The sequence below is a fragment of the Sarcophilus harrisii genome, chromosome 2, assembly GCF_902635505.1.
Source record: "Sarcophilus harrisii chromosome 2, mSarHar1.11, whole genome shotgun sequence".
Classification (NCBI taxonomy): Eukaryota; Metazoa; Chordata; class Mammalia; order Dasyuromorphia; family Dasyuridae; genus Sarcophilus; species Sarcophilus harrisii.
Window position 1 is genome coordinate 239,080 of NC_045427.1, and position 13,714 is coordinate 252,793.

The window sequence follows — 13,714 nt, forward strand, 5'->3', positions numbered from 1 at the left end:
TGAAATAATTTTGCTGATCATTTCCTATAGAAGAATCATATTCCATAATATCCATATATCATAAATTATTCAGCCATTCTCCAACTGTTGGGCATCCACTCAAAAACCTCCTTAAAAAAAAAACAAAAAACACTTCCCGCAGTTTTTACAGTCATAGGTTTCTCTTCAGTGTGGATTCTCTGAAGTACAGTTAAGAGTTTGCTTATGTCTGAAAGTCTTTTCACATTGGTTATCTTAATGTGGTTTCTCTCCAGTGTGTGTTTTCTAATGATCAGTAAGAGCTCCCTTGCCACATTAATTATGTTCATAAGCTTTCTCTCCAGTGTGGGCTCTCTGATGTATAGTAAGATTTTGTTTTCGTCTAAAAGCCTTTCCACACTGCTTACAATCATAAGGTTTCTTGCCAGTGTGAGTTCTCTGATGTCTAATAAGAGTTTTCTTTTCTCTAAAGGCCTTCCCACATTGGTTACACTCATAAGGTTTCTCTCCAGTATGGATTTTCTGATGTATAATAAGAGTTCCTTTTACTCTAAAACACTTTCCACACTGGTTACATTCATAAGGTTTCTCACCTGTGTGGATTCTCTGATGTCCAGTAAGACCTTCCTTGCTTCTAAAAGTTTTCCCACACTGGTTACATTCATAAGGTTTTTCTCCAGTGTGGGTTCTCTGATGTCTCATAAGATCTCTCTTTTCTCTAAAAGTCTTTCCACATTGGTTACATTCATAAGGTTTCTCTGCAGTGTGGGTTCTCTGATGAAAAGTAAGACTGTTCTTATGTCTAAAAGTTTTTCCACACTGTTTACATTCATAAGGTTTCTCTCCACTGTGGATTCTCTGATGCCCAGTAAGAGCTCCTTTTTGTCTAAAAGCCTTTCCACATTGGTTACATTCATAAGGTTTCTCTCCAGTGTGGATTGTCTGATGTGCAATAAAAACTCCCTTATATATAAAAGCCTTTCCACATTGGTCACATTTATAAGGTTTCTCTCCAGTGTGGATTGTCTGATGTGCAGTAAAAACTCCCTTATATATAAAAGTCTTTCCACACTGGTCACATTCATAAGGTTTCTCTGCAGTGTGGGTTCTCTGATGCAAACTAAGATATCTTCTACTTGTAAAAGCCTTTCCACACTGGTCACATTCATAAGCTTTCTCTCCAGTATGGGTTCTCTGATGTACAGTAAGATTTTGTTTTCGTCCAAAAACTTTTCCACACTGTATACATTCATAAGGTTTCTCTCCAGTGTGGGTTCTCTGATGAAGAGTAAGACTGTTCTTATGTCTAAAAGGTTTTCCACACTGTTTACATTCATAAGGTTTCTCTCCAGTGTGGGTTCTCTGATGTATAATAAGAGTTGCTTTTACTCTAAAACACTTCCCACATTGGTCACATTCATAAGGTTTCTCCCTTGTGTGTGTTATCTGATGAACAATAAGATTTTCCTTTTTTATAAAACCTTTTCCACATTGGTTACCTTCATAATATCTCTCTCTAATCTGGATTATCTCTTGTGATGTACAGTTTTCTCTCCAAGTAAAGTCACAGGATCCATCACCCATGAATCTTTGCTTGTGAGTTTTGACCACAGAGTGGCTTATCTCTGCAGTAGGTTCCTTCATTCCAAGTCTGATCTCACCTTCCAAAAAGAAAAGAAAAGGAACAAGAAAACAAATATAGCCATAATGCAGGCACAAACAGACACACCCACACACATTATAAATATATAAATACATATATTTATGTATGTATACATATATACATGCATATAGATGCATGTATATATATGTGTGTGTATAATATATATATATATATATATTATACACACACACATATATATATATGCACATATATTCATGCACAGTTACATTGGAACCTCCCAATAAACCTGTTTACAACACAAAGTGCCTTCATTTTCATAGTGCACAACTCAGGTCATCAGCTTAAAATGTCTGAATGACTTAACCCAAATCACAGCAGCTGAGACTAGAATTTATATACCTTGTGAAACGGCAAGTTCTGCCTACAGTATGTGACAAATTATCTTCACTCTCAATTTTTCCCTTTCACTTTCATTATCTGCACTTTCAGTCCTTTTTTCAAAGATATGCCATTTGGTACATATATATTAAATACTCAAATGATTTCATGATCTATCCTGCCTGTAATCATAACTAATTTCCATGATGATCACTTTTAATTTTAAGTTTTTCTATTACATTATCCGAGATCATATTCAGAATACTAACACAGCTGTGTTCTTATTTACCTGAGGTATAAGTGATTTTGTTCTGACCCATTACTTTTTTTGAGATAGCTAATACTTTTTTTTTTTTTTTTTTAATTGTCATCATGTGTTCCCTGTATATTTTAAAAAACGCAATCTAAAAAAAATGCATGAAAATATCTACATCTGAAAATATGTCTCATATAGAAAATTGAGTTTATCATTCTGTGATATGGAAGGGAGTTCCACTATAGCAATCCTTTCCTTTTTAGAAGGTCACAAACCATATGCAGGATTGAGAAAATGATTTAAGGGATGTGACCCCAAAAATGTATTAGTGGCACCTTAAGTGGTAAATAAGTGCCTAATTTGATTAAAAAGGTAGCTGTCCTCTGGAACACAACATAGTTGTGCATGATTCCACCTTAACAGCCATCTTTCTGCAGTGATTTCAAGTTCTCAAAATCACAAATACAGTGCTTTGTAGGAAGGTTAGACATTCATGTTCAAGTGGCCATAGGAGTGCAAAGATCTTCGGGGGCTGTCTCTGCCCGGACCAGAGTATTTCTCTCCGTCCTTGGTTACCTAGGAACTTGTAAAGGACAGGAACTTTGGAGAAATATACTTAAGACTCATTATGATTGATTTAGTCCTACAACGAGATGTTAACTCAGTGGAATTGATAAGACATTGGTTATCTAGTTTTACATGTACTTAGTATTTAATATAGTTCTTTAAGATTGACACGTATGATGATGTAATTATAATAGAATATATAAGAGCCAACAAGGAGTGGAGGAGAGACATTCCATTTACATCAGCCTTGTGGTGGCTCTCCTGCATTTCCTCTACAGAGACCAAGGCCCATCTGGAGGGCTTCCAGAAAGTTAACGAAAACATTACACAACCTCATCTCATCCAATCTCTAATCATCTGATCAAGATGTTCCCTGGGTCTGCTTTCCTGCATCAGTGCTGGCAGGCTATTTGAAAAATATAATTAGGAGGCAGGAACAGGAAGCCTTCATGAAATCACTATGGAAAGCCACAATTTTTCCTGAAAATCAGACCTTAAAGTGTTGCTCATTGAAATATGTAAGGTTGTTTTCTAATCTGAACTTGTCCTCTGGTTATGTTCCTCTTCTATCTGGCAGTTTTTCAAAGGAATTGGTTGGCAACATAAGTTGGTCATCCAGTAGGGTTTCAGTTGCTATACTTTCAAAGGTTATGAGTATATAAATATTATTAAGAAAAACAACATAAAGCACTATTTGCAATTGAACCTTGAGTACATTTGTCATTAAATGCAATATTTGTCATGAGTCAATGGAAATATAAATATTTTTAACAGTAATATCAATTGCTTTTGATTGGCTAGAGTTTAAATCAATTTCATTGTCTCAACAGGAGCTTGTCTAATTTTCCTTCTGTTTTCTGTCTCATACATGTATGGCCATTTCTATCATATCTATTTCATAATCAGAATACAGTTACAGTGCATACACTGTGGATAGAGCCTTAAATCAGAAAGACCGGGGTTTTAATCCCATCTCAGAAGGCTGCTAGTAGGACCTTCGTTTGATTAAGCTTTCTTTATCTGTAAAATGGGCTTAATAATATAAGAAAAGTCTTCAGGTTGTCATGAGGATAAAATAAGACAATGCTATGTGTGACACACAGTGCTATATAAGTGCTAACTATTTTATTTCATTTTGACTATTTCCTCTCCTGTTCTGCTCTCCTGCTTAAACCATTATTATCCTCCCATTTAATGATGTACCAAGACACCACATTTATTCATTCATGGGTTTCTCCATCGTTTCTGGGGTATTGTGTGTCCCACCATGCTGTGATCTCCATGAGAACAGGGGATGTCCCTCACATCACTTTATATTCCTGGTGCTCAGCCCAGGGCTGTCACATACCAGACACTTAATAACTGACATGAAGAAGTTCTAAGAAATGGCTCATCAGGAAAATTCCATTGCTCCAAATTCCAAACAATGACTTCTAATAAGATCACAGATGATCACTGGAAGGGATGTACAGGGCCATGGAGTGTGACCCACTCATTTTATAGATGGGAAACCAAGGTCCACCTAGGTGCCCAGGACATTGCTGCTAAGAAATACCCAACAATGAAATCCAAATCTGGTCTTTCTCCCCAAAATTGAACATTTATTTCAGGGTAACTCCTAGAAGCCTCTTGCAAGCCTCATATCCCTGCTTTCAACTCACTCACCTGGAGAGTAGCTCCTGAGGCCTTCTTGATCCAGCATCCAGGGTGCTTCCCTTTGCTTAAAATAAGAGATCACCTCTTCTCTGGGGACTGGAAGCCCTGGGCATAGAAATCAGTTATAGATCAAGATGGAGAGAAGTTTGCAATTTAGTTCCCTTTAGGGAAAAGGTGAGGATCCAGAGTTGTCTATGTTGAAATTCAGCCCCTTATGTTCAGGCATATATATCTATGCTTACTCACTAGTGACTGTAAAGCAAGTAATCTAAAATAGGATGTGCCCCACTATTTGTATAACTACTTCTGAGAGAGAGGCAAAGATCCTTCTTTCTACCTTCTATTCTGTGAAGCTTCTTTCTGGCAGAAACTTCTAATCCCAAACCTGGGTAAAAAGAGTTATTATGCTAGAGCAGCTTCAGGCCTGATCATTAGGGACCTTGGACTTGGCACACCTTTTTTATAGATAGATTGAGTCATTCCATAGTTTCCACTATCCAGAAGTTATAGGGAGTCAGTAGTACAGTGGAGAGTCCTGGGCATAGTCAGGTCTACTCTGAGTTTCAAAGAAACCTTGAAGATTGGCTAAGTGTGTACACCTGAGCAAGTCAAGTACACTCTGCATGTTAGCCTCAGTTTTTTCATCTCTCAAATGGGGATAACTATATCTCTTAACTTGGAAAGTTAAGATGAGGTTAAAGTGACACAATATTTTGTTTGATTTTTAATTTATAAAAAAAATTTCTATATCGTTGTAAAATAAAAATGGTAATTGCACATGAAGCTGTAAATCTACAATGCACAACTTGTGATTCCTTTCAAATAGACAACAAAATGATCAAGTAAATTTTTCTTTTCACATTGCCTGCCCCCTAGAGATGACTATCATTACATAGAAATATATATATACATAAATAATAAACACATGCATGTATGCACATATACACACACACACGCATAGATATGACAATTATACTGTACATATTTCTGTTTATGAATTTTTTTTCTCTAAATGCAAATAACATATTTCTTGGTTTCTCCTTTATCATTAATTTAGATACTTTGGATATTCAAATAGGGGCAGCTAGGTGGCACAGTGGTTAGAGCACCAGTCCTGAAGTCAGGAGGACCTGAATACAAATCTGACCTCAGACACTTAACATTGCCTAGCTGTGTGACCCTGGGCAAATCACTTAAACCCAATTGCCTCAGGGGAAAAAAAGAGGATACTCAAAATAATGTATTTACTGGAAGTTGTTCTTAAACAATATTATTACTATATTGTAAAGAAAGCATATGGCACAGAACTTGGCAAATAGCAAAAAAAATAAATGCTTATTCCCTTCTATTCCTTTCTCACCACTTTTGCTGCAATTTGAGGGCAATACAAAGGAAGGTTAAGGAGAAACTTTTTATACTAGGGACAACTAGGTGGTTTGGGCTACAAATTGTTGCTTATTAAAATGAAGAATATTCCAAAAATATTTGAAAAAAATCTCAAATAGGAACGAGTTGAAAGGAAGAGCTGCCTAAGCACTTTTCAGAGCTTTCCCAGACAATATTCATGTCCAGGTACAGGCTTTTCCTGTTCCATGTTGGAGATGTTTCCACAGTGATTTAATTTTTGACCTGGGAATTGATAAGAGAGAGCTTCAGGATCAATAAAGGACATTCCCAGGTCGTATTATACAATTCAAAGACCATCACTTTCCCTTCTCTTCCCCCACCCCTAAATCCTGCACCCTGGGAAATGAAGATATTCCCTTCAATTGTAGGCTTGCAATTATCAAGGGAAATGTCCTTACCCAGGGAGAGCAGGTTCTGGGCATTCTCCAACATTACTACCTTGTACATCTCCTTCTGAGAGGGGTCCAAGAGGTCCCACTCCTCCTGGGTGAAGTCCACAGCTATATCCTTGAATGTCACCACCTCCTAAGCCATCAAAAGTCATAAAATGTGGAGCTGAAAGAACTTTCAGAATGAAAGAGTCCCACCCACTTCAATTTATTGGAGGAACCTGAAACCCAAAGAAGGGATTTGCCCAAAGGTCACAGTCTTTATGAGTGTCAGAGTCAATCCTTGAGTCTGTGGTCATTAAGAGATTAACAGAATTTAGGATCAGTTGAAATAAAGCTGAGAAATGACTTATTATGGAACACATAATGGAACGGCATCTCAGGACCATCTTTTCCTTGGTAATCCTACTGCTTTTCCAACTGCATTTCCTATTTCCTACTCCTTGGACCTATTTTACATCTTCATTTTATGTGTAACCTCTTCTCCTAAATATGTCACTAGAAATGTGCTTTCAGTTGTTCTTATCATAACCTTGCACAGTTAAAAAAAGCACATACCTTTCCCAGATAAAGTCCAGAGAGCAACAGTCTTAGATGTCACAGAAGACCATGTCCTTGATCCCATTCCAGCTCCAGGAAGCTTAGCAAAGGACCAAAATGTCCTGATATGGGCATCCCCCTTTGGTAGCCCTGGTAAGTTCTCTCATAACTAACCTGTATCTTCTTGTATGAATAGAGATCCTGATGGCCAAGAGAAAAAGTCTTAGATTTCTTTCTGCATCTTCCTTGAATCACCTCAACTTCCTGAAAGAAATCTCAGAATTAAAACTCCCAGGAAATCATCACCAAATTGCAGAGTTGTCAAGTCAGTGAGTAAAATCCTGCAAGCCCCTGGAAAGAAAGTCCAGTATACTTCAAGTACCAAGGAGCCACTATTAAGACCAGACATAGTTTGGCAGCAACTTTCATTAAGGAGGAGAGAACTTGGAATAGGATCTGACAGAAGGCAAAGGATATGATCTTATAGTCAAGAGCAAATTATGAAGCAGAAAGAAATACAATGCTATCAGGGAAAGGACCTTTAATGAAAATCCTTCCAAGCATTGGTAAGGAAAAGACTATAATTGAAGAAAACTTTAGAAGTTCAAACACAAGTGAAGAGAAATTAAAAAAAATAATAATAATCTAGAATGAACTAGCCACAGGGATTCAAAATGAAGACACATTATTTATATTCAATTATGGTGAAATGAAATGTGTCCCCTCAGAACCCTATTTGGGCTCACAGAGGGAATGAAAGTAGAATAAAGCTGGAAGTGGTTCTGTTATGTCTTGATGATCATAAGGAGAGAGTGTAAAGTGGGGAAGAGAGTAGAGAGAAAGAAGGACCAGGAAATCTTATTTCTGGCTAGATGGGTCTGCAGGTAGACATCTCTACAAACAAGGGGGTGGGGACATCTGAACTTCAGTCATCTAATAAAAGGAAGGAAGAATAAATGACATAGGAGGATGAATGGAGAAGTGCAATGCACTCCCCAGTGAAAAGGGGGGAGAATAAAAAGGAGGCAGTTAGAGGGAGGATAGATGAAGGGAGAGATCAGTCCTGATCAAAATAAAGTCAAAGGATGCACATGAATACACGTTATTCTTTTTGAGGGGGTAAAGGGTTAGGGTTAGAGTCCGGAGTCGGGAATCTGAGGCATTGATCAGAGTTGCTGTGTACATACACAAGTGTACGGCAGGCATGTGACATGTACATATGTGTGTGATAAATGGGGAAGGCATGGATAAGTCGGGGCCATAAATGTAAGAGTGCACTGTGGCAATGACTTTGGATTAGCACAAAGACCAACCAGGATTGCTGAAAAACAATGAGGAATCATGCTGCTGTCTGCCTCTTAAAGATGCCAGACCTTGGTACAGAAGGAGAAATATGTTTTAGGGCATCAAGAAGTGGATCTTTTTATTGTTCAGATAGAACCTTATGTGAACGGGTTTGGTTTTATTTGTGTTCTCAGGGGAGGGGAAGCAGGTGAAAAAGGGAGATGATGGATCTTGGGTGGTATAAATGGGTATGTGTGTGTGTGTGTGTATGTGTATATGTGTGTACATGTACATATACACACAGAGGAACATAGATTAATCAGTTCCTGCGGCTTTATGAGGTCATGTTGCTGGTCCTTGGAGATATGTTATTATATATAATCATGAGAAACTGTGCTTCAAGAGCTTCAGGGGAGTATGGCCACAGGAGACCAAGAGGAGGAAGGCTTTGGGTGGAGAGGGGTGCTGGGTGGGCCCAAAGGGACCAGATCTGGTGCTTGGGGAATGGAAATTCCTGATGAAGTAAGTGGAGGACCTCATCAGTCCTCTGTAATGAGGAGGAACAGAAAAAGAAATAGGGTGTGTGTGTGTGTGTGTGTGTGTGTGTCTGTCTGTCTGTCTGTCTCGGTACCCAAGATATCAGGGACCCAAGGAATAAGCTGGGCAGGGCAGGATTGTTACTTGTGTGTTTCCCCCTGTTTATGTAAAGAAATGACTCATGCATCAGGCTCTGCCAGCTCCACAACCCTCTATGTCTATAGAAATGGCTGTGACTGCTGATGCTGATCAAGTCTGTGGATGGACTGCACTCACCTGAGGAGGAGGTCGGAGGCTTCCAGGGCCCATTCCCTCTGGCTCCAGGCTCCCTGTAGAGGTAGCAAAATAATCAAAGTGACTCCATTTTGTCAAGTTCTTCCCTCCCTTCCTTGATTTTTATCTATCTCAGAGTCCTCTTGCTCCTGCCCTTGAAGGACCCACAAAAGAAGCAACAGCAAAGCTCTTAGAGAGGTCACACCTAACCTTGGAGGGCTTTAATTCTAAGCCTCTCTGAAATCCAAGCGGAAGGCCTGGAGCGTCCCTCCCTTCTTTATCTCTGCATAGGAAAGCCCAGTTTCCCTTCATGGTAATCCCAGGCTGATTGTCTTTGTGTTCATAGCTTGGGAGACTGTTATATGGAAGCCTGACAGTAAAAGTGTTCTTATTTCATCCCACTTTTGGTGTCTGACTTTGACCCAATCCCTGCTTAGGCCAGGCCTAGGTTACTTAGGTGGTGAATATGGAGAAGAAGAAGAGGATTTTCCCCTCATTTTCTAAGCAAGCCTATGGGGATTCCTAAAAGAGTGTATCAGGCCCTGCCCCTGGGGAAAGACTCCACCCTACAGAACAATTCAGAAGAGTCAATATTGGAAAGGAAGATGGTCTGAAGAGAGACTGTTCCCCTCCTTCTTTTACTCCTCTTCCTATCCTCCTACAGGGATGCTAGGGATAGAAGGGGTTTTGGAATCCAAAATGAGAAGAATCCAGACAGCCTTCATGGCTCTCCTGCCCATCAGGTCCTCTGCCTCTTTAACTCCACTATCCACAAATAACACACACATTATCATTCTAGACAACAGACTGATTGCTTTGGGTAGAAGGGAGGGAAAGTGAAGATGGGAAGGGTTCTGGAATGGAGCCCCCAGGGAATGAGCAGGGGAAGCCTGAATCTGGGAGGCTAAATTGGGATTCAACTCTGAGGGCTCAGAGAGAAGAGGGGTCAGGGAAGCAAAATGTCTAGGGAGCAGGGGTAAGGTTTGGGAGGCAAGACAGGCCAGTATAGGTCAGGGCCACTGGAGTGAAATAAGTGCTCCTGGTGGACAGCTGAGCCTGGGAAGGCAGGAAGACCATGTCCTGAGATCTACCTAGGAGCTGGAAAAGACTGCTGGGACCTCTTAGGCTTGAAGTCTGAAGGCAGGACAGTAGAATCTCCAACCAAACGATGAGATGGGGAGACGGGACACTTGGGTCCTGATCAGAAGGCTGAAATCAGGACTGCTGAATTTCTATGGACAAAATCTGAAGTCTGGGAAAGTATGACCCAATGGAAAATGTGGGCAAGTTTGGGAAGTGACTGGGGGTTTGGAAAAGGTTTACTGATGGGGAGTTCATCTTATAGGAAACCTTGGTGGAAAGATTTGCTCTTGGTAGACCTGGAGGTCATGTACCACAAGGTCAGAATAGGACAGACAGTAGAAGCCAAAAAATATGGGGGATGCAGTCTCAGACCTACCTGTTTGCTGCAAGCACAGGCCTGGCTTTGGGAATGCTGAATGATCTCAGCTCCCCAGGGAAAAAAGGGTGAGATCTGAGATCCCAGGGTGGGGAAGGGAGAGAGCTGATCTATCAGGGGGAACTGAGGAGAGATCTGAGTTGCCAGGGGAAAAGGGGAGTGAGATCTCAGGGAAAAAAAGGGGAGAATCTGAGCTCCAAGGGGAAAAAAGGAGAGAGACCTGAACTCTAAGGGGAAAATGGGAGAAATCTGGGCTCACAGTGAAAAAAAGTGAAGAGACTGGAGATCCCAGGGAAAGCAGAGTAGTTCTTGCTGCAAGGAAGGGAAAAGAAGAGGAGGTGAGAGTGATATCAGCTAAGACTTCCTGCTTCTGGCCAGCCTAGTTTGGGAGTATCTTCCTGGTCCCAAGAATCCTCCCTGCCTTGTCCATCCCCATTGTTGAACCTTTCCTCCAATCACACTTAGGGCCAGGACTTCTGGACTGCCAGAGTCTTTCCTACCTAAGCCTGTCCCTATCACACAAAGATTTGCCTAAACTCCTCCCAGACCTCTAAAATACAGCACAGTGCTCAAATTCCACCTGGGCCACTTCCTGCCCCAGGCTGCTCATCTCCGAGAGCTCCTCCTCCCCAAGGCCTCTATCACCTTTCTTCCTCCCACACTCACCCCTCCTCCTTTTTAGCAGAAAGACTTCCCTGCTCAAACTGCCTCACCAGACTACTCAAAGTAAGGGAGCCCATAATTTGAATAATTGGATGCAAATGGATTTTGGGGAAATCAGGTGCAACATACCATTTATAACTATAAATCCAGACTGAATTGTATTGAATTCTTCCTTTGCCATTGTGATCTTTGACCCTCTGCAAGCAGACTGGGACTTAAGGCAACTACCCTTAAAATTCAGCATTAAAGCAATATGCTGCGGAATAAGAATAAGGAAGAATAAGAATTAAAGTCAAAGGATCAGAACTAGTCTGTTCTCCTCTATAGGTACTACTCACTTCTCTAGCCATTATTTGATTGAATTTTGACTATTTCCCTCCTCCCTACCCCCATTCTACTTTCCTTAAGCCATTATTATCCTTTCTAATTACTGATTTAGTAAATCACTAGATTTCGTATCAGTTTATCCAGTCTACAATGGGTTTCTATCTCATTGGTGTGTTGATTACCCCAACTGTCTGTGACCTCCATGAGAGCAGGGGATATCCCTTGCACCTTCTTTTACTCAATTTTGAGTGCTTAGCCCAGAGATTGGCATATAGAGGGCACTTAAATGTTTGCTGACTTAAAGAAATAAGCTCATCTTGGATCACCTTAACCCTTTTGACCCTTTCAGGAGAATTTCATGCCCCTAAATCCCAAACAGTGACATCTTATAGGATCCTAGATGATCACTAAAAGGAACCTACCAGGCCATAGAGTGCAGCCTCTTTATTTTATAGACAGGGAAATAGATTCATTGACCAGCCCAGGACACCCCTGTTAAAAAATTTATTTTAAAAAGAATTCCTAGGTAGTTCTTCCCTAAGTCTAGCACTTACTTCTTAGTAACTCCTAGAAGTCTCTTGTAATCACAACTCTCTTACACGTGCTTTCTCCTCCTTTATCTGGAGGCCAGCTCCTTAGGCCTTCTTGGTCCAGCATCCATGGTAGTCCCAAAATAAGAGATTATATCTTCTCTGGGTTCTGGAACCCCTTGGCAGGGAAATCAGTTAGGGATGAAGAGGGAAAGAAACTTGCAATTTAGTTTTCTTCAGGGAAAGAGGGGAGGATCCAGAGCTACTCCATTTTGAGATTCACTCAATTATGTTCACTCATATGAGTCTTTCTATTCCCTCATTAGTGCTTGTTTAACCTAAAGTAGAATATGCCATGTTATTCTGTTGTACAATTATTTATTTAAAATAGTAGCCTTTTATTTTATAAATATAAGCAAAGATTATTTTCAGCATTCACCCTTGCAAAACCTGGAGTTTCAAATTATTCTTCCTTCCATTCCCCCACTTCCTCCTCTGGAAGCAAGTACTCCAATATATGTCAAACATAGGCAATTCTTCCATGCATATTCCTACATTTATCCTGTTGCACAAGAAAAATAGGATCAAAAAGGAAAATAAAGCAAGCAGACAATAATAAACAAACAACAAACATTATTTTGTGATCCACTTTCAGTCCCCACAGCTGTCTCTGGTGCAGATGGGTCTTTTCATCCCAAGTTTATTAGAACTGATCTGAATCACTTCATTGCTGAAAAGAGCCACAACCATCAGAGTTGATCAGCCCATAAGCTTGTTGTTGCCTTGTGTGAGGTTTTCTTGCGCACAACTTGTTCTGAGACAAAACCAACCACTTTTCCCAACTTCTGCCTTATATCCTGCTAGACTGTTCTGGAAGGAATTCCCAATCCCACACCTGGACAAAAGAGTGATATTGTGCCAGGGCAGCCTTAAGCCTGACCAATAGGGACCTTTACTTTGGGGTATCTTCTTTATGAAAAGATGGACTCATCCCAAGGTTTTCATTACCTACAAGTTAAGGGATGCTGATAGTGCAATGAATAAAGATCTGAGCAGAGTCAGAAGTGCCAGTCTGGTATGTGTGAGGGAATAGTAGCTCAGGGATGTCTAATTGGTGGGCCAGATCTCTTTTTAAAGGAGTTTTCTTCAGTCAATTTTTGTGCTTCCTTTCCAAGTTTCTGACTTTTTTTTTCCCTTTGGAATTCTCCTGTACAGCTCTCATTTGTTTTCCTACTTTTTCTTCTCCCTCTTTTACTTGCTTTTTTATTTTTACTTTTTATTATTTTCTTATTTAATTTTAAAAATACGTTTTGATCTCTTCTAAGAGAACCTTTTGAGCTTGGGACCAATTCATATTCCCTTTGAGGCTTCAGTTGCAGGTGTTTTGACACTGCTCTCCTTTTCTGAGTTTGTGTTCTGATCTTTCCTGGCGCCATCATAGCTTTCCATGACCAGGACTGTTTTTGTGTTTTTTTTTTTTCTCATTTTTCAAAGTTGAGCTCTATTCCTAGGGCACAGGGGACACTGGTTTAATCTCCTATTGCAGGGTGACAGAGGCCTGTTCTCTGGCTTTTCTGGCTGGGGCCAGAGGAGCTAGAGTTTTGCCACCAGGCCTGATCTACTCTGTTGTGCCAGGGTTTGGGGTCTCTTTGTCTCTCTCTTTGTCTCTCTCTCTTTTTCTTTCTCCCTTTTTTATTCTCTCTCATTCTATGTCTACTTCATTCTCTCCGGCTGGCATTGAGAAAATGAAAAATTAATAGAGTCAGAAAAACAGATATAAACAGAAAAAAAAAAAAAGAGAGTAAGAGGAAGGAGATAGAGAAAGAGACAGAGAGAAAAAGAGAA

General features: G+C 40.1%; 1 protein-coding gene across 1 annotated transcript; it reads right to left on the minus strand.

Annotated features, from left to right (window-relative positions):
* Nucleotides 1-294: 294 nt before the first annotated feature.
* LOC100919564 (zinc finger protein 182-like) lies at nt 295-10,959 on the minus strand. The gene is given in 6 exon segments (XM_031953293.1): nt 295-1,367; nt 4,470-4,565; nt 6,266-6,392; nt 8,894-8,932; nt 8,934-9,017; nt 10,909-10,959. Coding segments are annotated over 6 exon segments (1,470 nt in total).
* Between the last annotated feature and the right edge of the window lie 2,755 nt (nt 10,960-13,714).